General features: G+C 37.2%; 2 protein-coding genes across 2 annotated transcripts; both read right to left on the minus strand.

Annotated features, from left to right (window-relative positions):
- Positions 1 to 291: 291 nt before the first annotated feature.
- LOC132984229 (CCN family member 3-like) lies at positions 292 to 4,219 on the minus strand. Its single transcript, XM_061050966.1, has 5 exons — positions 4,012 to 4,219; positions 3,079 to 3,307; positions 2,633 to 2,887; positions 1,850 to 2,079; positions 292 to 1,664 (listed from the first exon to the last, which is right to left on the minus strand). Exons 1-5 carry the CDS (start codon positions 4,057 to 4,059, stop codon positions 1,374 to 1,376), a joined length of 1,053 nt encoding a protein of 350 aa, XP_060906949.1. The 5' UTR covers positions 4,060 to 4,219; the 3' UTR covers positions 292 to 1,373.
- Positions 4,220 to 13,836: 9,617 nt separating this feature from the next.
- LOC132984237 (secretagogin-like) lies at positions 13,837 to 23,462 on the minus strand. The gene is made up of 11 exons (XM_061050980.1): positions 23,304 to 23,462; positions 22,781 to 22,851; positions 20,791 to 20,883; positions 18,296 to 18,385; positions 17,893 to 17,949; positions 17,516 to 17,593; positions 16,859 to 16,914; positions 16,490 to 16,535; positions 16,296 to 16,355; positions 14,885 to 14,953; positions 13,837 to 14,468 (listed from the first exon to the last, which is right to left on the minus strand). Exons 1-11 carry the CDS (start codon positions 23,371 to 23,373, stop codon positions 14,340 to 14,342), a joined length of 819 nt encoding a protein of 272 aa, XP_060906963.1. The 5' UTR covers positions 23,374 to 23,462; the 3' UTR covers positions 13,837 to 14,339.
- Between the last annotated feature and the right edge of the window lie 1,327 nt (positions 23,463 to 24,789).

A 24,789-nucleotide genomic window follows, 5' to 3' on the forward strand; every position in this document is an offset into this window, starting at 1 on the left:
ATATAATCAGTCTTTATGGACTTAATTGCTTTTGTAGGTCATATAGCGGCATTAGTACTCGTTTCAGTCTGTTTCACAACCCGATAAAAACTCTTCACAGTAGCTGTAATAATCTTAGAGCAACTTCCTTCATAATTTACTTTAAAGTCAGCCTTAAGCTTCCCCCTTGTCATCCCCCTTTTCAGCACTTACACTGTAACATGTAAATTATGTCTCCTGATGCTCTTTCACCTCATGAAACAAACGTGAAGAAAGTGTTTTAGTATTGAGACAAAACAAAGAGATCCGAACTTGGTAAGTAAAATACACTTTTATTTTGAAATGTTGAGTTTTTTAATCCAGGCAGATACAGGAAAAGGCAGTTTGGAGTATAATTCAAGTAGTAAACAAAATGAAACCACATTCCAATATATACACATTCATGTTTACATGACTCTTCAAAAGTTGTGTATTTGATACACACTCAGTCAAACTATACAGCAAGTATTTACAAAACTTTTGTCATTATAAAAACACCTGTTGTTCAGGTGCACTACTTTTCTACTTTTCTACATAATGAGGGTAATAGACATTTTGCATTTTACAAAAAGGTTGTAAGCTTTCAGGCAGATGTTAGAAGTGGCACAAAGTCACCACAGTGTCTTGTCTTTCATAGACTGAGCCTTCTGTTTGGCCGAGGTCAAAGTACATAGTCCAGAACATTTCAAAAATGTGTCCTGTAGATGAGAGATCTACATAGCAGTTAAGGTGAAAGGTAACAGTTAATAAAATGCTTCTTGTATTTTATTGATTTCAACCACTGGATTACAGTTTGTTTATAAAATCTATATATTATATTTGATTGTATCTGAGTATACAGTATGTTTAAATGTATTGAGAAAGAAGATGTCTCCTTAAGGTTGTTGCACTGCCAAAGCCTTCGTTCTCAAAATGTGAGCTAAGTATGTAAAACCACCTCTTAATAACTGAAGTCTGTAACGAAAGATTGACAAAAGTGTCTACCCTGTATGTATGTATCACAAGGTTTAAGTGCTTTATTTCTACTTTTAATATTGCAGATGACTTTTATTAGTCCACAGGATGTTACACAATGAAATCCCTCTCCAGGAGAGACATACAGAGATATTCAATTCTCTACTATCTTAGCCTCAAAAGAGGATTCTCACTTTATAAAATAGACATAAAATTTTGACCCGAACGAGCAGATACAGTCAAATTTTCTGGTCAATATGATATAAGTGAATGTGGTAAGATTGTAGGTTTTCATGATCATAAAATTAAGAGTTAACATAACTCGTGTTGTCCTGGATGTACAGAAGGGGTCATTCATTTAAATCTTGACCTCCTGTTATATATGGAGTTATTTTAATGGCCTATAACCTCATGCCGCTGTAGCCCAGCTCTGATGGCAGCCAAACGGCGTTGTCTCGGGGGCAGTGGCTGTGGCAGGCACAGGTCAGGATGGCCATCACTGGCTTCCTGGTGGTTTTACCGTTACATTTAAACTCCACCAGTGCGGTCTTGGTTCTGTGGGGGGTGCAGCAGCGGCCATCTGTGCAGGAGCCACAGTAGCGAGGCTTGTAGGCCTGTACACTGGTGCAGGTCTTATAGGAGAGGTGGACGGCTTTGTCACTCCTCACCATCCTTTGGCACTTACTGCCTCTCTGCAGGGAGACAAAGAGACATAAGTTATCACTAGAGAAACCTAAGCATTTTGTTTGCCGAGAGCTCTCTTTAAACCAACAACTTTTAAATTCTAATGATAGTGACAAAAAATAAAGCTAAAGCTAAAAAAAGGAATCTCAAAAAGAACATATAGTTTGTTCAAAAAAACATCCAAAAAAAGTACCTTTGGTGCAAGCAGTGCCAGCTCAGTCTGGTCCTGCTGGTCGTCACACGGTCTGATCATACACAATCGGCTCTGTTTCACCATCTCACACCGGCTGTTCTTATTGGTGACTCTGGTGGACACCCCCATGCCACAGGTCTGAGAGCAGGCGCCCCACTCTGTGGTCTGTTCAATGCAGTTCAGGCTGGGGTCCCAATTGTCGAAGCTCACGCTTTCCTCTTGACGATAAGCTGAAGAAACACGACAGGTCATCTTGTTAAAAGGCCATAAAATGAAAAAAACTAAATTCAACTTAGAAATAAAAAACTTGAAACTAAATATGAGGTTTTGGTAGGTTATTGTCTTTGATTTTTTTACCCCTTCTCCTTTTAGAAGCAAACCATTTTAAAATTAAAGTTAAAGTCTGCAGGATGAGGTGTTGGTAGGAAAAAGCTTTCAAAATAAAAGTTGAGTATTTTCTATAGAAATCTGTGAGCAAAAGGATCCCTGATTTGCTTAAATTGGCAGTGAAGTGTTTTCTCGTTGTATTGTTTCACACTCAAGACTGAAATACAAAACTTTCCCTTTCATCTTTGTTTCCTCCTCCTGTCTCAACCCCCTCATCTTTTTTTCTCATATCATTCCCTCCTTGGTTCCTTCTCCTTCAAGCTAATCAGGTCAAATGTACATGACCTTTCAACTCTGCGTCTCACACTGCTGTGGCAGCAACGTCAAAGAGGGATAGGCAACTTTATGTGTGTATCTGTGCAAAAGGCCCACTTCATCCCACCTGAAAATGTTTACCTGCCATTGCAAAGCCTCCAAGTGCACTGGCCTCAGCCAGGGGCTCACACACCCACTTCTCGCAGCACTCTCCTGGCACCTGCACTCTGCGTGGCATGGGGCAGTCTGGCCCCGGCAACATCACATCCACATTGCAGCGTGGCACACAGGCAATCTGCCCGTCTCGACACATACACTGGTATTTGCAGCTGGGGAAGAAGGTCTGACCGTTTTGATAGACAGAACCATCCACCACACACACAAGTCCCTCATGAGCTGGAGGACAAAATACAGAAAAGTGGGTTAATCATCGCGTATTATTTAGTTTTTTACAATTAAAAGAAACTGTATTTCACAAAAAAAGTAATGACAAAAATATGAAATCACAGTTTGCATTTGTTCAAACAACATTTTCCCATATACTTAAAGTCATGCATACAATATTGGAAATGTTATCATCCACTCACCGACGCAGATGCCGGTCCTCTTGTGGATGTCTGTGCTGTATGCACACTGCAGCCCTTTCCGTGTGTCACAGGGGTGCATCTCAGAGCACACCTGCCCCTTCTCACGGGCACATACCAGACAGCAGACGCAGTCATCCAGGACCAGGGGCACCCCAGGGGGACACATGGGGGGCTCTTTAGGACACTGGCACCTCCGAGGACACACCTGGGACAGGGCCAGTGTAAACACCTGAGAGGCAAAGGTAATAAATACACTTTTTAATGGTAAATATTTTGCAGCTGCTCTGTACCTGAACCTAAATCAGAATGACTAGTTCTTAACAACTACGATTAAACAAAATATACACAAAATAAAAGTGAAACTAATTTTCAGGGTACAACAGCTGGTTTTCTTTTGTTACATAAATGATGTTATCGTTCTTCTTCTAAAATTGCAAACAGTGACTTCAGCAAACATCACCAGATGTTACAAAGTAAAGTTGATGCATTCTGGTGGTTAAAAGTCGCTAAGGGATAAAAGGCAAGCTTACGCCATGCCACATTGGAGGCTACATTTATTCCTTGAGGTCCTTTTTTTAATGCATGAAATTAGTGTTGGGGCTTTTTTTTTCCCATTTCAGCTGATATTCAGATTTTCCTGCACTTAAATTAAATAAATATAACTAGTCTTTTTAAAAAGTAGCTTAAACACGTTTACCAATTAATCAATTTAAGCAAATTTGAATCGTTGTTTTCCATAATTTTAAATGGTTTGATTTGCAGATATTTCAATAGTATCACTGTTTTTCTGTGTTAAAATATTAACCTTATTGGTCATAATAAAAAAGTAAATATAATAAAGTATTCATTATCAATAAACCTTTACAGAATTGAGTAGCTTCCTAGAATTTCTATCCTATAAAAAGACAAATCATGTATTCAGTTACTGCCTACCTGTGCTGTAAAGAAGAGAAAAAGCGCTCTCTCTGACATATTAGTCATCTTCTTGTAAAGTGGAGAAAGATCAAAAATATCTGCTGTTTCAAAAGTGTCAAGTAGTGTCTCTTGGAGTTGAGTTGAGTCCTTGGGTTCAGGATTCTCTCTCTCTCTCTGGCTGTGTTGAAGCAGAAGGTAATGATCTCTTTGTCGTTCTTGCTCAACACTCTGGACAAGAGGACCTTATATAGAGGAGCTGTCCTGCTGGCACCATGACGACAAACAGGAAGGAATGTTTGAGAGATCGCCCAGTGTTGGAGGAAGACGAGAGTCACATTTTATTGTGAGATCCTGTCAAAGAGGGACCCATAAACATATAGAGTGACGTTTCAATCTATTGAATTTTTAAAGTAGACATAGTCTTGAATTTATTTTGAGTCAGTGAAAATGATACTTAATTCTATGATTATCAGTTAACTGGCATTCATTTGAAGTGTCCATGTTGGATTTCCTGTTTAGTCCAGGATGTTCATGTCATCACATGGGTCTGGGGGTTCCCATTCTTTGGTCCCATTGACAGTGGGTGGTGACCCTTTGAAACCCTACATGGAGGTCAGAGTGGAAAGTCCTCTTATCCCCTGTGGGATAGTTACAGCCTCCCAAAATAGCTTCACAGTGGAAACTTTGGTTCATCAGCAGCTAAGATGGACACATCTGGTCAAATATGTGTTTTGGTTTCTTTGAGCAGATGGTATGTGGATGCAGGGGATATAGCTGACTGGATCCCCAAAGAAAGGGAGTGCAGAAACCAAATAAGTTGGTGTTTGTTTACAATGTAAGTGAGCATAATGGAAAAATTAAGAAATGTAATGTTGATGTTGTGTTTGTGTATTATCATTTTTCTAATCATCTAGAAATCAAACCATGTTAAATCGTTTATAAATCATTATAAATGTATTAAGTAGGACATTTTCAGAAACCAAAATGTCATAAAATATAAGGAGCTAACAAGAACAGAAACAAAGCATATTAAAGGCAAAAAGTTAAAAGTGCTGGAACAAAAGTTTAGATTTTCCAGTGTAGTAACTTGAACTGGATATTTGATGTAAGTCAGAGTTTTTCAATTTGCATTGTTTAATTGTAAAAAAAGGGAAGGAAGGAATTCTTCCATTTGAATGATTGGCACATTACATATAGGTGATTTAATTATAAGCTGCATATGCTAATACTTCATCACAGGTAAGCTATATTTCAGATCATAAAGATTTCACATGTTGGGCTATCTATGCCAATTAAGGAATGTGTAGATCAGATTCCAAGTTGGTGTATATAAATTTGACCCAAAAAATTGGTGTAAATATTGTACGTCTAAGAAAGCTAATGGAAACAAAAGACGACTGAGAAGCTAGTGTCTGAAAGAAACACTAACTAAAGCAGTTAAGTCTGAAGCTAGTTGAGGCTAGACATTCAACATTAGGTCAACATTACCTAGCTGTCCCTCTAATTAAAAGATTTGGTTCTTCACATGAGAACGGTTCATTTGAAGAGTCAGCTGTTAAGGCCTAGGTTTGTCGTTTTATTTTTAAAGACAGCAGAAAGTGTTATCCAGACTGAGGATTTTGTGAAGTCTTGGTCTAAGGTTAGAAGCTAACCTTGCTTCCTTGCTAACGTTTACTGCTTATTTAATGAGCAGTGCAACTTCATGTTTGGCTCATGGATAAATGCCAGTGGTCCATGTTAAGTTCACAGGTGTGAATATAGCATGTGCAAGAAGCATAGGCCTATTTGAATACAGGTTTTACAGCTACAGACTGATGTAGCTACACTGCACTTGATCCAGAGTCACCTGGATGGTACAAAGAATTCTGCACGGTTGATTTTTATCGACTTTTCCTCCACTTTTAACTGTACCCAACCTAACATTTTAGCAGATTGACTTACCAGCATCTTCAACACAGACCCTGGTTTAATATGTTGGCTGATTTACATTTTAACCGATAGATCTCAGAAAGTAAGTCTAAATGTTTTATCATATGTTTTTTTATCTTCTACCGACTCTACCCAGGGGTGTGCCCTTTTGTCACTTTTATTTGTTTTTTTTATACAAATGACTGTCAATGTCATTAAGATGGTAGACACATAATCAAATTCACGGATGACTCTGTAGTTGTGTTGTCAACAAGACAAGTCTGACCTTGGTCCAGTTGGCTGATTTCGCTGAGTGGTGCAAACACTCCTTTTTTAGAAATCAGTGGTTAAAACCAAGATGACTATTTAGCCTTCACCTGTTACCCCCATCTCAATTGATGGGCAGGCTGTTGAGGTGGTGAATCAGCACAGATTGAGGACAATCATAGATGACAAACTCACATTTGAAGCCAACACTGATGCTGTATGTGCAAAGGCAAAGGTTTTTATCGAAAAACAGGAATTTTCATGTTGACTGTTTTGATGAAAATGTTTTATTCTTGTTTTATTGAGTCAGTTTTAGCCTTCTCTTTTATCTGCTAGTTTGTGTCTCTTGATCTGTAAAATTGGAAGAGGTTGGAACTAATTGTAAGAATATACAGTAAATAGCTGGCAGTAGTGTTGATGAAGGAGCCCTTTATAACTGAGCCAAAGCTACAGAAAATGCACAGGCTATCCTCACCCCTTGACACACAGTACAAGCTGCTGCCATCTGGTCACATACTGTATATACTCTGCCTAGGTGCAGGACGAACAGATTTAAAAACTAATTTGTCCCTGGTACCATTGGTCTCCTCATAAGCATCATGTGAATTCTTTAGTGTTATTTGTGTGTAATTAAATTTTTCCTATTTATTCACTGATGGATGTAAAGCAAATTGCCCCTTGAGGATGATAAAGTTTACCTTGAACCTTGAACCTTGATGTGTGTGGATGGAAAAATAGAGGATTTTGTTCCACGTTATTACCACAACTAATGCTAATGAATTGCTGTCATCCAACTTTTAAAGGTGCCTTTTATAAAATACTTAAATCTTAACTCCTCAGTCATATAGTAGTATTCTCCTTTTGAAGCCCACCTTTTCATAATAAGTTGATTGAGTCCAAATGGTTCTGTATCCATTTTCAGAGCTTCTCTGTTAGGTAAGCCAGATCCACTGGCATCAACTCCAAGCTAACTCTACCTAAAGCCAGACCTGGTTTTGGCAGTTTGTTTTTCAGTTTTTGTTGTCAATATTTTGCACTGTCCTACTGGGTTGACCAAAGGAATGTTAGTATTGGTTACACTATATAGCCATTAACCACAGGAATAGGTCTAAATAGCTTGTGACATATTTTCTATGGTACAGCTTGGCACAGAATGGCAAGAATGAGGTGAAAAGTCTGCATACGCACATTTATGGTATCTGTGAAATATTTCCGCTGTAGAGGAATATATGGAAGAAGATTTGAGATCAAATAAAAAGAGGAAGGCTGTATGCTGGCTTCATAGAAATATGGAGTATGCAGAGACAGATGTGAGGTCAAACTGTGTCGCTGTACTGTACAAAGGCTTTGCTGTGTATTTGTGATTGTCTGCATGCTCCTACCTTCCTGAGGGGCTCTGTGGTCATTCCTTTGTTGAACACCTTGTGTTATAATCACACTCATCTTTTGTTTAATCTTAAATAGGCCTCATCCTCCAGTGGTAGGAAGTGTTTCAGTCCCATTTTAAACTATGGTTTGACGGTCTTTTCTAAACAGACAGATCTGTAAAATCTAAACTGCAGTCTGCTGTCGAACTGCTAGCTGTTGGTGTTGGACTCTGCCGCAGGGCATCGAGTTGTGAGCCAGCTGGTGAGGCCACACACTGGCTACAGCAACTAAGAGGTCAGCATGATTCACTCAGAGTTTACAAGTACAGTGCAACATTGTAATGTTTTTCAAATCATACAGTTACATGTGGTTTACAGTGTGTGGCAAAATATGTGGAGGATTCAGTTGCTGCTTTGACCCTTTCATTAAGCCATGTAGCTCTGTTCAGGGCTATAAACTTAATGATAGAAAGGTAAAAGGTTTGTGTATGATAAAAATTAACCTTCTATCAGGTACTGTCCTTTCTATTTATTCTTCTCCTCTTTTCTTCTAACCCATCTTTGACCTATTTTCTGTCATGCACACATTGCTAGTTTACATTACATCCTTCATGCATTCACAAGTTGAAGTGAGTGGTGATCGTTATTTCAATTTGTCTCCCAAGTCGTCATCAGGTGTTTGGCCTAACAGCTTGGGAGGCCACCACAAATCTCTCACTCAGGGTTTATTTGATGTACGCCACTATACATGAGCTGAGACACTGAGACGGAGGCAGATGTGTGCTTTGGTGGGTGGCAGGGTAAATGGACGCAATATGAAGCTTCCACTAATAAAATAATCACTATGGAAAAAATCTCAGGACGTATTTCAAGCATAAGAGACATGTTGGCCTCCTGCGTGAAAGAGGAGGCAACAAGGTTTTTTGGAAGGAATCATCAGGCTATGAAAGAAGCAATGGTTAGCATTTTAACTGTGGTGCTATTGCACGGTAGTTTACAGCAGACAATAGCTGAAAAGTCCCCAACTCAAAAAGATGTGTTTACTACATTTCTCAAGATTTTCTGTATTCAATTATCAGAGTTTTTTAACCTTTATTTATCCAGGTTAGTCCCATTGGGATCAGGGATCTCTTTTTCAAGGGAGACCTGGCCATAAACAGCACTTCCCTATAAGATTGAAAAAATACTTACAAATCTCCTGATATTATATTGGAAAATACCCCCTTTTGTACACGGTTAGTTGTGTGTCTGTTGGTAACATAAGCTATCACTCGAAATAGTGTCTTTAAAGGAGAGCATGGATTTTTTCTTAATATAATATAAACATATTGAAGTTGAAAAGACATGATCTTTGGGTGAAGAAACCACACAACATAATAAACTATCTTGACAGACACAGACACCCTAGATTTTCTTGACATAACTTTACAATACATTTTACCAATAGAGAGTATAAACTCTCTTCAGTCATTCTATCCCTTATATCATTTAGGCAGCTCAGGAGCATAATTACCTTAAGGCATCAAAATAAAAGGTAGAGATCAATATCATCTGCATAATAAGATGTAAAAGGTCCGTCCTTAAAGTAGTACATATAAAGATAATATCAGGGGCCCCAGCACAGAGCCCTGCAGTACTCCACAACACAGTTAAGAGGAGGTAGACATAATGTTCCTGAATACTAACAGTGAACAGTGTTTTCTTGAACATGGGTTGTATACAGTGTACCTTGTTAAGAGGGGTAAAGTCTCCAAAGTAAAAGTTGATTCTGTCTTTTCGCAGTATCCGTGCCTCTGACAGGACACCCTGTTGTGTGTCAGAGTCTGTAGACATTGAGGTGCTGCATCTGTACCACTGTGATGTTTGTTTTAACAGCTTCTTGGTTGAAAAACACATGACTGCCAGTTGGGGGAGATCTCATATGAAAACAAACATAATATGGAAATTTAAGGAGACATTTTTGAAGGTATTATTTTTAGCATTGCACAGAGAGCACTGAAAGAAGAAAAAACACAGGTAGGACTTTGAAACTGTGCAAGGTATATGTAATCTATCTTACCAATAAATGTCCATATCTTAGGCTTATAGCAAGTTGATGTTTTGAATAAACTTGAAAATGATTTTAACCATTGACTCCGTCACATTTTTAGAAGTTTTCCTGCTGCTGTTCCTGTTTGTTTGGGACAATAGATGTACATTTTACAGTGTTTGTCAACTGAAGTCTAACAGCACAACTTGTATAGAAAATGACGCAAGGTAAGAGACTTGCATCACACTTAATAAAAGACCACGTCCTTTTTCCATGATTAGCTTTCCTAAGTGCTGTGTGACGTACATTTACTTTATGATGCTCCTTGTAAAATATCCCAAGAATAAGCTTCTCATTCACTAGTTCTGTTAGTATATTAGCATTTAAAGTAACATATTTTTGTCCTTTAACAAAACATTTAAACACATTCTATGCCTGTCTACAAACCAGTGAAGTATCCAATTTAATCAGTCCACTATCCACTAACTGCTGTCCAGACTAGATCCAATGTACACATAAAAAAAGCTGAATAAGCTCAATAATTAAAAAATATATATATATATATATATATAATGAAATATCTCTTGTATTTTCTCAACAATATTAGCAGATTTGAGGTTGTAAAGGATTTGTTAGTATATGTTATTTTGATTTGGAATGATTATTTAAATAACTGGCACAAATTGGATTTCTTTTGCCAAAACATATATTTCTCTCCTGATGACCTTCTGTTGTAAGGGGTTGTTGAGGTGCTTTTCTAAAACCTTGGTGACCAGTGACCTGACAGATCCATACATTCAGAGTAATGTTTACTTTTCAGCTTATAGGTCCCATGAACCATGTTTGTCACTGACATTTTGGGAATGTGAATGTTAGTTTTCACCTAGGAGAAGTACAGAAACGCAATTTAAAGAAAGGCAGAGGGTTCCAATTTACAACACCTGTCTTATTTGTTGTTTACTCAGTTAAGAAAAGGAAAAGAACAAGAAAAGGCATAAAAAAGGGAATGGAGGTCAGTCATCTTTCATCGTGAGGAGCCTGGTGTCATGGTCTTCATAAATTGTTCTAGTTATTGTTCATGCCTTTGCACAGACAAAAAAGTACCAGCTTCATGTAGCAAAGATTTGTTAGCTTTTAAGCTGGGGCCTCCCCTGTTCAACACTAAATTAAATAAATACTAGGTTATTACAGAAGGAAAAATAATTTTAGAAATATGGGACTTTTATATATATATATATATATATATATATACTAGGTTAGTAAAGAAGGAAAAATCATTTTAGAAATATGGGACTTTTTCTTTGGGGGGGGGGGGGGGGGCACACTGTCTCTAGACAGCAGCACTTGACAGACACATTGAAGGTGTATAGTGCCATCTACTGGGGATGAAACCAAATGTAAGGGAAGTTAATCAGCTTTTACGTCAGCAATGAACTCAGAATCAACTTTTTAACACTTAATTAAACTGTCTGTTAATCCCAGAGTATATTTTAATCACCTTGAAACATGTGAGTCTATTAGCAAAAGTGCAAAAAACAGCAATACAGAAGACCTCTGTAAAATATTTTGTATTTGTTTTTCTCTCACTATACTTAAATGTCATGTTCACCAAAAACGTTATGAGAAGAATTACACTCATGCATTCAAAAACTAGTGGTAAAGCTCAACTGATGCTCTATGAGCATGGAAGAAGCTTGACTGACCCACTGACTGACAGCTTGGTGGGATCCACTCTTTCTGAAGGGTCTAGAGACATAATTTTAACTGCTAAAATCATGATAATTTTTTTAACACAAAAATAACTTGAAATATGAAACACTCATGAAAAAATGTAAAACCTTAATTTTGGCTCCTCTGGGGACCGAACCTGAATTTCCCCCCTCTGTGAGGACCAGCCATTTTCTGTCTATTGCTATACAATCAACACCACTGTTGGGCACAACACAACTTATGAAACATTTAATCCAACTAATGCTGGTTTAAAACCTTAATTATCGATATCATAAACATTGATTCAAGTACTCAGCACTGCCAGATGCTGGATATTCTTCAAAAACACAATAGATTCTGCTTTTAAAATCAAATTGTTGTGCAAATACATCATTAAACAGTCAAATATTAAGGATAATTTACCTGGTCTCTTCATGAAACTGGCCTGCTGCTTCACCTGAACACTCACATTGGTTCTACATCAAAGATGCTCTCTTCATCACAGCACATTGTCACTCCCAACATGATACTATTACAGCAATTTACACAACACACTACGGTTCACATTTAACAGCTAAAAGTTTCACTTTTATATTTGGTAAATTGTTTGTTTTATGTATTATGCATTTGAAGTATTATGTATCATGTAAATTATGTTACCGTCTTACAGCAGAGGTAAGTCGCCCAGTGAAATAGTGCTCTGTGATAGGAGCCCTGCAGACCTAGGATAGACCTTATCCAGCTACTTAATAGAGGGTTCAAATCCAACATGGTGCCAAAGAGCAGCACATATATGTGCTGCCGGTGTCATGTACCTAACAATACTGTCGACAGTGTCTTCTTTTTAAAAATATTCAATGGGTTTGTATGTTGTTTTTTTTAAACATAGGTATGAATGTCATTTTTTTCTAAATGGGTATGTATGTCGTCTTTTTCATTTTTTTATGTGTGTCTTTTTTTTTTTTCTTTTTCAACAGGGGTATGGATGTCATTTTTTTTTTCCGTTTTTTTCGACAGGTAAGTTTGCGGTTTTTTTTCATTTTCTTCAACATAGTTATGTTTAACGTTTCTTTTAAATTTTTTGGACAAGGGTATGTATGTTGTTTTTTCATTTTATTCGACAGAGGTATGCATGCCAGTTTTTTGGCATCAGAAGGCATGTTGTTTTTTTTACATGGTTATCTATGTCTTTTATTTCAATTTAAATTTAAATAAAAGACATAGATAAATGTAAAAGACAAAACACCCCCCCCCCTTTCGAAAAAGTAGAAAAAAGACATAACCCCCCCCCCCCCCCCCCCCCCCCCCCCCCCCGTTAATTTGGGATAACAACAATTGGTGATCCTGTTTTAAAAAGTTAATATAAGTTGTTTTCTCTGGATCTCGAGAAATGAACATGTCATCATCTGAAAACCATTGTTGTTAAATATTGATTGAACTGTTATAACTGCAATAATTGTTACATATCCAGTAAATGGGTCCTGTGATACAGCTGGGAGAAAAGCTTTCAGCATAAATTGAGAAGTGTTTGTTCTGCAGCAGCTGTGTAGCATCTGCTCTTCCCACACAAATACACACAACCACAAGCCCCACAGCATAATTTACACATTAAAACGTACTTGCATGTAACAGAACCTATTAACTGAACACTGTGCAAAGTAGTAGTATGTGTGCAGTTTTCTGAATGAACACACAGACAAACAGGCAGACAGACAAATAAAGACAGTATCAAAGTAAACATTACAGCTTTGTGGAGACTTCAAAGACAATCAGGCTGAGGCGGAGCAAAGCTTTTACATACGAAGCATTAGCTCCCTTTTAGTGGCTGAGATGGTTTCCATCTACTTAACCCTGTTTGTTCTTTTTCTCTGACTTCAACATGATAAACAAAGACTCGCCCTGTCAGCTTGTTGCTTCTTAGAGGAGAGGGGTCACAGTGGCCTGGAAAATGACAACCAAATAATAAGTCCTAAGCCGTGCTCCTCTGTGGTCTTACAATAGAGGAGCGTTATTTGGCTTCATGAAATGTTAATTTTGATTAATCTTTGCAAAATGATATTACTCTCAGTGTCCCATACAAAGAACACCCCTCCTCACTGCTGGTAAAACAAAAGTATCTTAAAACATTTTCTACATGTTTGAAGTGGATATTTTATGAATGTTGCATCAAAAAAATTAATAAAATTGAATGAGCAACTTGAATGTAATTTAAATCTTTGCTTGCTCTACTTATTTTTGGACTACTTTATTTTTTTTATCTTTAAATATTAATTGGTTAACTAAGTTACTCAGTATTGTAGTTTCTATGCTTATAGTAATGAATTGTACATTTTAGCAACGCTTCTGGAATTATGTTACCGGGTTCATATTCAAGGTTTACTTAGATGTCAGATGTCAGATATTAAATGATAAATTATGAGTTCCATTAGAAAGTATGTATTAGTAAGTAACATCACTTCTGTTTTGTGTATATTTTTGTTATTTCAGATCAAACTGAACTTACCCAAACAAGTGAGTTTAAATTTGTGAAATATCCCAAAAAAAAGAAAAAAGTAAACGTACTCATTGCATATCATAGTTTTATTTCCCTCTACAACCCATTATATCACATTTATAACATCATGCGATCAGCATACTTTGCAGGGAAACATCCAATTGGATAATGTCAGAAATAGCTATCAAAAACTTCAGCAGCAAAGTAACACAAAAACTGTTGTGCAATTCCAAACATTTAGTTTTCTTAATCTTAACTCACATGACTACTAACTAACAAACTGACAAATATGCCACAAACCTACAGCACAGGCAGCCAACTAAACCAAAAACACAGTAACATTTCATTTGAGTCTTTCAGAGTTCAACATGCAGGAAAAACTGTCATTCAAAATGCACTTTCCATCACACACTGTCAAATTATGTTTCAATCATATTAAGGATCAAATAACATTGAGCTATGACCTGAAATGACCTTAACAGATTATATGAAAGTCTACCATTTCAACATTACAACTAGTCATTGTCATTGTTTCATAATGCAGTGTCATAAATACAAAACAACTGTTTAACTAAACTTTAGATTTGACTCCCAGACACAGAGCCAGCTCATTTCTCTGGATCTTTCCGTCCTTGTTGACATCACAGTGACGCAGCAGAATAGCTCGCAGCTTGTCAAGCTCGGGACCCGTGATGTTGGGCTGGAAAGCAGAATTGTTTGACCATCAGTCCAAAGTTCATGTAGGAGAAGTGAAATAAAACCTAAGCTGATATCAGAGTGCTTCAAAACTGACCAAAATGCTTTATAGATTATAACCTACATTCCAGAATACTTTTTTTTTTGCACTAAAACGATGACTGATTAAGCATATCGGCTAGTTATTTCAGCAATAGAAACTAACCCTTGTCATATGTTAATACACCACAATGGTAGATTTTCTGCTGATTACATTAATGATGATTTTGGCAAGTACCTTTGAAAGTATTGCGGTTTGGGACAAATATTTGCATCTCAATTATGAATAAAAATCAATATTTGGTACATATTACAAATACCTTTTCATCAACACAATTTTACATATTTGTTAGTAAAATACTAAATGCTATTTTGTCCTACCCTGGCCAGCCCCATCATGTCTTTGACCAAGCCGTCAACCTCAGGACCCTCCAGCGCTCCCGTCTTACTCTGATCAGGAAAGAAAAAGACAGAAAGAAAAATATAGTATGAATGAGGATTGATTCATCTAATTGACACTCACATACTTCAGTCACTCATTAGTCTTTAGTTGACCGGGCATATACTAAGGCATAGTGAATCCAGGCATGCACTGAAGATATCAGATATACACCTCTAGCGTACCAGTTTAGCTCAGCAGTTTAAGAGTGCCCCCTGTGTACAGAGGCTATAGGACTTGTTGCAGCAGTAGCAATTGGTTCGAATCTGCTTTTCTGAAATGAACATAATATTAATGCCTACATTGGTACAGTATGTCACAGGCATGATAAATAAAGCATGGTCACTGTAGAAAAGGCCCCAAAGTTACATGTTAAGGTTTTTGCTTTATGTTAAAATAGTGTTTGAGTCCTGTTCAGTTTAATGTGATGATATTGTGTTCAATTAGAGGAGAGGTGTCACCTGCTGGTCATATAGCGAATTACATCATGTTGTAATGAGCAGTGTGCATCAGTCGATGACAGATGAGCCATCAATGTGCAGAGTAATCACTTCATAAGTTGGTTGTGCGTGAATGAAAAGAAAAACCACAACAAGACCCAATACTCTGTCATATTGAATGGCCACTGAGATGCCTGTATTTTGTTTCACTACAAGAGAAGAAGTAAACAGCCATTCAACCAATTCTGCACTCTTGTTATTCATATTCTGGAATAAGGCCTGAAGTGGTGTTCTGGCCGACACACCTGAGTGAATCCAGTGAAAAGCAACAGACTAGTGTCCCAACTGAGTTTAGTTTTAGTATCTTCATTACAGTCACTCTTCCTGTGTGCATTTCAAAGTTAAAGCGTTAAAGCTGGGGATACATTCCCTTTTTTGTACAGAATGCTTTTATTATGAAGTCGTTCTGCAATGGTTGCTTGTAAACTCAAGTTAATTTCAAGGCAACTTACTGGTTCCCCCTCAAAAATGTATGTATGGAAATGAATTCACAAAACATGTTGACTGGCCACGTAGATCATGTAAATAATCAAATGACACCAGATTAAGCGTCACATCTCATCTTGAAAAGCTACCATCACAACCTCTGGAATGCACTTGTGGGCTTTTTCTCTGAGGATAATTTTTTGTTGGCCTCCTCCTCAAGGCAGAATTTTGGTCAGACCATCTAAACAGTGAAACCCGAAACCCTTTTGATCAGAAGTCTGCTGTGTTAAATATTTGATAAAAACACAATTAAATTCAGGATACAGTGCATATTATCTCATAGTTTCCTGCAGGACATGCCCATGATGAGATTTCATGTGATGTGATTAAGAAACAGCAGACCCACCCAGTGTTTTATTGTACTTACAACATCATAATGGGTGAAGATCTTGTCAAAGTCTCTCCATCTCTCCTCTTTACTGCACGCCTGCGTAAAAAAACAAGTTGTTTAACACCGAGTTTAGAGGACTGAAGCTGGAGCAAATAACAAAAGATAACTAACTGGATTGTTTTATCATCGATTATCTTTTTTTTAAACATGCTATTAATGAAAATACTTACATCCATCTGGAACTGGAGCAAGAAATTTTCCTCCAAAGCCAAGATCCTTATTAGAAAAAGAAAGACATACTGTATATTAGAAAAAAAACTTGTGGAATTCTTAAATTGTTGCTCTTGTCTTGAATACAAAACACTTTCAGCCAATGGGGCAGTGAGTGTGCAGTCATGCTTTCTTGTGTGTCCTGAGGCTTCAGCTGATGATGAGTTGTGAAGTATTTCCATCTACACACAACTAATGTTCTATGCTCTGGTGTTTCAACATGTTAGGTCGGAGCTACTTATTTGTAATAAAGTTACAAGCATGAGTGACAGTCTATTTTACTTTGCTCTGTAAGGAATAGATATTTATCCTGATCCTTGGGAAAGTACCTGGCCAAGTCATTCAAATCCAAACAGCCATCCTTGTTTTTGTCAAAGATTTTCATCTGCAAGAAAAAAAAAAAAGATTTTAGAGGAGCATTTCAATAAATTCAGACTATGACATTTCTTTCTGTCCTTGTTATTTCCTTCTAGCAGCTTCTGCGACTCCTGGGCCAACTCATTATTTGATCAAACTTCATATCTCATCTAAATCAAAATCTACAAATGAGTAGAAACAGGTTGTCTAAGACAGCAGTGACTCATGTACACATGTACAAGCTGCCTACTGTGACCCTTCTGCCTTTAAGTGCAGCAGAGAACAAAAAACAAAGAAAACAGTATTTATTTAAGTCCATATAAGTCCTTATATATAATATTTTCATGCGCAGTGTTTTATGAAATACTTTATTGAAGCTGCCAATATATTTTTTCATTCAGCAGTTTTTATTTGTGAAACATTTTATAAAAAGTACTTTAAAAACAGCTATTGCACTTGAAACCTGAAAATTGCAGGACAAGACTGTTAAAACCAGCTCAACCACATACTGTACAGTTTATGCAACACATTCCCTGCACACATTTATAAACAGCTCAAGATACTTTTCTACATAACACGTAAGGGCTTTTAGTAAGGACTGTGGATTTCAGGGTAAATGGTATACCAACCATTGTGTCTGTGTACTCCTCCAGCTTGTCAGAAGGCACTTCCTTCTGATGCTGCTGGAACAAGTCTTTCAGGAAAGCCTGAGGAAAAAGTTCAACAAACAATCACCCAACAAACCTTTCAAATACAAGGAACCTCACTAAAATCATTTAAGGTATCTGACAGAATCTACCAAGAATCTTTTCTCTGAAGAAAAACATGACATGAGGCTTAAAGAGGACAAGCATCTCAGTGTGCGAAATAATGACGGAGACTGAGGGTTACATTCATTCTCTGCCCACACTGACGATATTTCCTTGAACAGAAAAGAGAAGTACTGGGTTCTGTTATGACGATGGATAAACATCTGTTTTTTTTGTTTTTTTATTGTTGACCTCACCTTGAGTTCCTGAGCAGAGATGTAGCCGCTGCAGTCAACATCGTAGTTCTTCCAGATCTACAGCAAGGTGAAGTGAAGAGCAAATAAACTAATGCTTACATGCAGTGTGCAAGATCAATGGTGGATTAGAGTAAGTTGAAGTTTGGCTTCCTTAAAAGACACCTTAATAAGTGTTACTACAGAAAGTTATGATATTTGATTGGCTTTGGTTTAATAGCACGTGACATATTGAGAATGGATATTCACGGTTGAAATGTCAAAAATAATAATATGCACAATACTTTAAAATCTTTACAATTCTGACAGCCTTTCCTTGACAATATGTTGTTGAGATATTCCTTACTGAATGGATGTGGTTGTCTTTATGCCTACAATTATTGCTTGGTATCTTCTTTGACTTTACCTTAATGAAGTCTACGCTGTTGTCCAGAGGAGTTTCTCTGCGGAAAATTAACAGGAAGTTCTCATCCGCAGGGAGGATCATATTGGCCAACTGGAAAACAAAACAGAGCAGCAGTAAGTGATTGGCATGCTATTTGGCTTTCCATCATACCAACTTTGAAACACTTTGGCCCCTTTTTGGTCTGGTCTGGCTTTCTTAATCAATTTGTTTACATCTTTATGTTAAAAGAGAATTGCATCCATAGCAGAAATCTTGCATCCATAGTTATCTTAAAACAAACTGAAGCTCCCTGCATGCAGGTCAGACAGAGAGAATGTGTGATTTATATTCTACCGCAGCTCCTCCTGGCTTAACTCCAGTTGCATGTTGCACTTGTCCTGTCTGTCCTTCTTTTATAGTACCAGCCGTGCATTAGCAGATTAAACCGACCCCCAACATCAATTTAATTAAAATACAAGATGATACTGCAGCAGGATCAGAAAGCTGCAGAACGGCTCACAGTCAGTTCAAATGCAATGCGGCAACTGTGATGCCAACCTAAGACGAGCAAGATGTTGAGAAACAAAGCCACAAAACTGCACACAAAAACCAAGACGGCCAATTTGTGTATTTTCTGCTATGTTCACAAAAGTGTTAGTTTTATATTGTTAATCTGTTGCTTGGAGTTTTTCTAAATCATAGTTTATTCTGCAAAACTATCTCTGTTTGCAAGAGTTGGATATCTGCAAAATACTTCTCTTGTCACACGAAAGTGCCAAACCCAAGCGATATTTAGTTTAGACATGATTTGGTATGCAACAAAACACAAACTAAAAAGAAGATTTTCCTCAAAAAGACTGTTTACATAAAGCAAGCAAGTCAGAAGAGAACCTCCTTCAAAAGAGGAAGCACATTTTTCTTTTCTGATAACTAGCAAACACAGTTTTCTGACACTAAACTAGAGAAGTAACAGAACTTATCAAGATATCACACAGGATATGTCAGCTTTGGGGCCAGGAACTTCCTTCCTCTGCAATTTGCAGAGAGGATGCAGCATTACACAGAGAACTAGAATCAGGGGTAACATTAAAAAGTGCTTCGTAAAAACATCTTTGGCAAATGTGATCACGTGAGCCTAGATTCTTTCTGTTGGCACTGTGCAGTAGCAGTCCCAGTTCAGATCTGTCTGATGCTGAGTTCAATAAATGTTTCTACTATTTAACAAAAAGGACTAGTCCAAGTGTCTTCTATTAGCTACATTCTGTAAGTCACTGGTTCACAACCAGAGGGTCTTAGGGGGCACAAGGTTTTGTCTTCTCTGGGATTGTAAAAATGTTATCTGCACATATTTACTAAAATCATGATAACACACTTACTGAATAGTTTATACTGAAGTATTTTGGCAAGTGTGTGTAGCCTGTTCTGTTGGGATTATATCAGTGAAAGCAATTCAAATTGATATTGACTTTTGACAGCAATGTTTATTTTGTGTGTGTGTGTGTGTGTGTGTGTGTGTGTGTGTGTGTGTGTGTGTGTGTGTGTGTGTGTGTGTGTGTGTGTGTGTGTGTGGCGGGGTGGAGTTAGGTGGCCCTCAGAGGATAAAACTACCTCCGTAAGAAGTTAAAAGAAAAGATAGCTTAAATGTGAAAAAAAATACAGTTAAATCCATTGTCAGGGTTGTGTAACTTTAAAAGAATCTTCTGTGCTAAGAGGTTTGATCCTACTGTTCCTGCATCAGCGACAGTAAATCTCAGTCTTCAACGGGCCATTGAAGGCAGCATGTATTGATTTTTCCAGCTGTATGAAACCCAGTGTGTTTGAGGTCTGAGTTCAATACATTAATATGGGATTGGCCTAATGCATGTTTACAATTTCCTTTATAGAATGAACTGTTCTGAAGAAAGGCTGATGGTGTACCATGAGCAGCGTCACTTACACAGAGTGGAGTTTTAATGGGAGCTCTTGGCAGAGAAAAAAATCAAGAGCTCGATGTAATCAAGCTTCAGTGTTACATTTCTTGGAAAAAAAACTGTAATCTGTGACTTTATCAATCAAGTTTGAATTGATTGGATTGATTTATTCAATCGCAGAGCAATTTTAAAATTAACCATAAGTAATTACAAGCAATTTATGATGTATTGTTGGTACAATCTCAAAAGTGCATTAGATTATTTTCCATTAAGATATATTTTTTCACTCTAGTAATCCTGGACATTAGTTTCATTCTCGTTGAATGCTGAACAAGCTGTGTCATCATCATGCATACAGGAGATAAATAAAAGATGAAGAGGAGATGCAGTGGAAAGAGAGGGAGGGATAGTTGAGGAAGAATGAGTAGAGAATGAGAGAGAGAGAGAACAGATGGAGGAGAGAAAAATCCTTAAATGTAAATGAAAAAAAAGGAAAGAGTTACATTAGTTTGTCAACTTTAATCACAATACAGCAGCCTATTCAGTATCAATTAAATGAATGTGAAGTCACTGAGAAGGAATTTAGACACATGAACCATGCAGTACCTCCTGGATCTGTAGTCTCCCATCAGCGATGACATCATAGGCCGACATAAACCTCTGTTTCAGTCTCTGAACTCTCTCCTCAGTAACTTTCTCCTGCAAAGACACAGGACATTAAAATGCAACATTTTCTTACCCCTAAGGCACATTTACTACTTGTATAAAACGTCACCATGTTAGCACTCTTTGATAGAGCAAAATGAAATGTAAAAAAAAAAAAAAAAGTATAAAAAATATGAGAAAAAAGCTAGAGCATCCGCATTACAATGGTTCCTTTAAATCATGACGAAAGCATGTCCCTAAATCTTGAACTCTTGTTATTGAAGGACAAATACTGTTCTGGCTGAGTCACATTTATTTTAAGCCGTCACCATGGATACTTCTTTACTCCTGGATTTTTTTTAATTCAGGTTTTGCCTTTTGAAACCCAAGCTGAGTCTTGTTAATAATGAAGCTCACTTTAAGTAATTATTCACTTTAAGTCTTTCTCACGCACAAAGCAAAGAACATGATGTACAGTTATCTGAGACAAGGATAACATTTTCTCTTCCTGTATAAACAAGCTTCTTTTTTTTTCATTGTGAAACAAATTTAGAAGCTTTTCTACCAGTGTCTCTTTGGAAACCCTCGATCATTGAACTGTATCTATAGAAACCTGTTGAGCACACAGTCTTCAGACTACAAGGTGCCTGACCAGCACTCATAGACCGAGGCAAATGTATTCATCTTCATCACTCTCCTGCAATACACCACATGTGGCGCAAGCTCTCTCCTGTTGCTAAGCAGAAGTTTTTACAGTATTGACATTAAGCGTTCATGCATTTGGATCCCCCCACCACCGGGGGGGGGGGGAAAAGGAAGTGAGCAACAGCACACTGCAGAAACATTCTTGAAGACATTTTCCTTTACAAAGATTCTAAATGAGTGATACATTTGACTGTTACAAGAAAGTAAGATGAGTTTGTTTCTTTTCTTTTTTTAAATTCTTACTCTTGTACAGGATACAATCAGCATAGAAATAAAAGATCACACTTGACAAAACTTTACATGCAAAGAAAGCTCCTCACAGGAGCTTTACAATGTAAAGCAATAAAATAATGGCACACTGCATGAATAATCCTATATTTTGTAGATTAACTTGCAGTTTATCACATGCAGATTTATAAAAATGCAGTGATAATAGAAGATCTCATATGTTACCAGTGAATATAGAATCAAGAGTATAAAAGCACCATGAGGTTTATTTCACATTTCTTCTACAGCTGAGTGGATAGATTAAGATAACTAGTCTGTGCTGTATTCTGTGCAGAGAAAAACACAAACAAGGGCTTATCCTTGGGGCATAAGTGATGGAGAGTAAACATTAGACAGACAGAGAGTGACATGTGGTCAAGGTCTGTTTGTTTTCGAACAACTCCATTAGCACAAATGCAGGGAGATCACACACACACATACCCACAGCAACACACACTCATATGCACAAATGCACGCACACACACAGGAAATGGACTTATCAGTTATATTTTTCAGTTTTTCCATTTCCTGTTGCTTCAGGGAGAAAATTAAAGAGTAAATTCAAGTTGAGGGATCTTGTTTGACAGTGTCCAGAGCTTCTTGATTGTGTTGTGTCTTACACCCTTAACAGTAACCACACCCATCCTGGATCGATGTTCTGATGACCACACAGCAGAGATAAAGTGATGTCAAATGTACTTTTCTAGAAACTGATTTAAAATTGTATGTAAGGATGCACATTTCAAAATGAATCATTGCCTTTCTGATAAACCGTGTCTAATACATAATATACAGTTAATTATGAAGTAAACTTTAATAAAAATTGTCATGTGGATCAGTATAATATGCATTTGTAAAATCAGATAATGATGGTGCAGTCTGCTCGCTTTGTGGCAGTTCAGCTGACCCTGACATGCAACGTATTCAACCAGCTGTCATCACACTTTCCGGATGATTTTTTCTAAACAAAGTAATTTACCTGTGGCTCCAGTTTCTTCATCATGTGACGGAAAAACTCATCTAACTCTTTGCCCTCAATGTAGCCATTATCTGTCAAATGAAAAACAAGCAGTACAAGCCTTCTTGTTAGTGAAGGAACCAAAGACAATTTTACACAAAAATAAGAATGAGGCAGAATTTAAGATGAGATGCGTTTCAGCTCCATCTCTACTCTTTTATCTCCATATTTTCAGTTTGAATGTTTTTGCTGATTGTTACGCAGTTTCTCCTCTGCATCAAGATCCTTTCAGACATGACACACATTTAGAATCGTGAGACTATTCTTCAAATAGCTTTAACTCTGGGTAGAAAAAAAACAGTCTTCAAACATATTTCACATAAGAACTTAAACTTCCTATAACAAGGACTCACATGCTCAGTCCAAAAAACATCCTTTACATTTCAAAAACAAAAGGATGATAATACACTTTTTTATTTATCTCTTTAGGCAGGTACTTAAAGAGATAAAAGAAAAAAAGCATATACAAATTTACTCTCCTCACCATCTGCATCAAAGTGTTGCCAGATTTCCAGAAAACCAGCAGCATCCAGGTTATCAAAAGCACTTTCCATTTTATAAAGGAACAGAAAAGACAGCTGTTAACTTCAACACAAGACTGAGTGGACAAACTGTGTAACCCTGTTCAGTTGCCTCCTTGGTTGACAGACGTATGTTACTCTGACTTAAACCACACCTCCTCTGTGTGAAGGACAGAGCGAACTGTAGAAATGTTTCTGCCATCAAGTGGCTGTGTGGATACACTGCAAATAAATCTTTCAGAGTAGTTACACAAAGAAACAATGCACACGTTTTGAAGCCTGTAAAATTATTTTAATCAATTTTGATATCTGCACAAAGAAATGTTTGACACCAGCAGAAACATATTGTTTAATCGTGGCAATGAAACAAATTATAAGCAACATGTCCATTGTATTTTTGCTTCTTTCCGGCTCATGGGAAAAACAGTGGTTGTTTTGCATTATTCCTCTTCGTGAATCATGATGAAAGTAACATTTAATCGATTACATGTCATAACAAATTAATACATACAAATAATTAATTTCTACATTTATGAACACAATGTACATGTGAGAGAAAAAACAGGAAAAACTGAGACGGTCGCTGTTTTTTATTCCAAATAAGTTATCAACAAACCCTTAGTAAAGTAGTGTACTTAGTACCAAAACAATAAAGGATCTGATGCTTTCACATAGGCGTGTTGAATCACAGTGTGAATGTTACATGTGTGTATATTACACATACATATATACACACGCACACTCCTACGTGTATGAAAACACATATATACATACAGTACACCTTACATCATGCAGTCACACAAAGCCTCAGGAGTCTGGACTCTTCTTTTTTTTTTTTCACTTTCTCAGCTCCCTGCACCATTACAAGAGAGAAGAAGGGTGCTAATTTTCAGGCTAGCACAGGAAATCATCATCAGTCTTTTTAAACATGACAGAAAGACTGTCAGCGGCTTCTGACACCTGTCCTTACTCGATTATTTTCAGGAAAAAAATAAACTGTCCACAGAAAATAACACCTATTAGGAGTGTTTATTTCTGTGTCCTGCAACATCTTTCAAAATATAAGCGATGTCTGAGTTTTGGGTGTGGCACAGTAAACATATGTAGTTGTTGACATCAGAGACTTACAGCAGAAAAAGTGTTATTCCCATTCCCCTATTAGTGACAAAGAAGTAAGGAAGTCATGTTTTTTATAATCCTATAAAAAGACATCCATAGACACCATAGAAAAGGTGCACCAGTGAGACCTTTGGTCCTGACTTGAATTAGACTTGTACAGTACAGTTAAACACAAGGTGTGCCCCTTTCACACAGCGCATGAAGAGCAGATTTTAGGTTAATGTTAAGGACAGTTTAATACAGACATCAATTACAAAGACGTCCTTCCACTGAGGATGATATCTTAAACTAATAGTTTGATGGGTGTTAACGACATCATGCAGGATGTTG

This window comes from Labrus mixtus, chromosome 11, assembly GCF_963584025.1.
Source record: "Labrus mixtus chromosome 11, fLabMix1.1, whole genome shotgun sequence".
Taxonomy (NCBI): domain Eukaryota; kingdom Metazoa; phylum Chordata; class Actinopteri; order Labriformes; family Labridae; genus Labrus; species Labrus mixtus.

What these genes read in the sequence shown, in the direction of transcription:
- LOC132984237 (XM_061050980.1), bottom strand. Translation starts at nt 23,373, where the DNA reads ATGGAAAGTGCTTTTGATAACCTGGATGCTGCTGGTTTTCTGGAAATC. An exon ending in ACAGCGTAGACTTCATTAAG is followed by an intron (nt 17,950 to 18,295) that starts GTAAAGTCAAAG and finishes ACCTTGCTGTAG; the next exon opens with ATCTGGAAGAACTACGATGT. An exon ending in TCTCTGCTCAGGAACTCAAG is followed by an intron (nt 17,594 to 17,892) that starts GTGAGGTCAACA and finishes CTTTTTCCTCAG; the next exon opens with GCTTTCCTGAAAGACTTGTT.
- LOC132984229 (XM_061050966.1), bottom strand. Translation starts at nt 4,059, where the DNA reads ATGACTAATATGTCAGAGAGAGCGCTTTTTCTCTTCTTTACAGCACAG. An exon ending in TTCTCTTCTTTACAGCACAG is followed by an intron (nt 3,308 to 4,011) that starts GTAGGCAGTAAC and finishes TTTGCCTCTCAG; the next exon opens with GTGTTTACACTGGCCCTGTC. An exon ending in TGGAGGCTTTGCAATGGCAG is followed by an intron (nt 2,080 to 2,632) that starts GTAAACATTTTC and finishes GTGTTTCTTCAG; the next exon opens with CTTATCGTCAAGAGGAAAGC.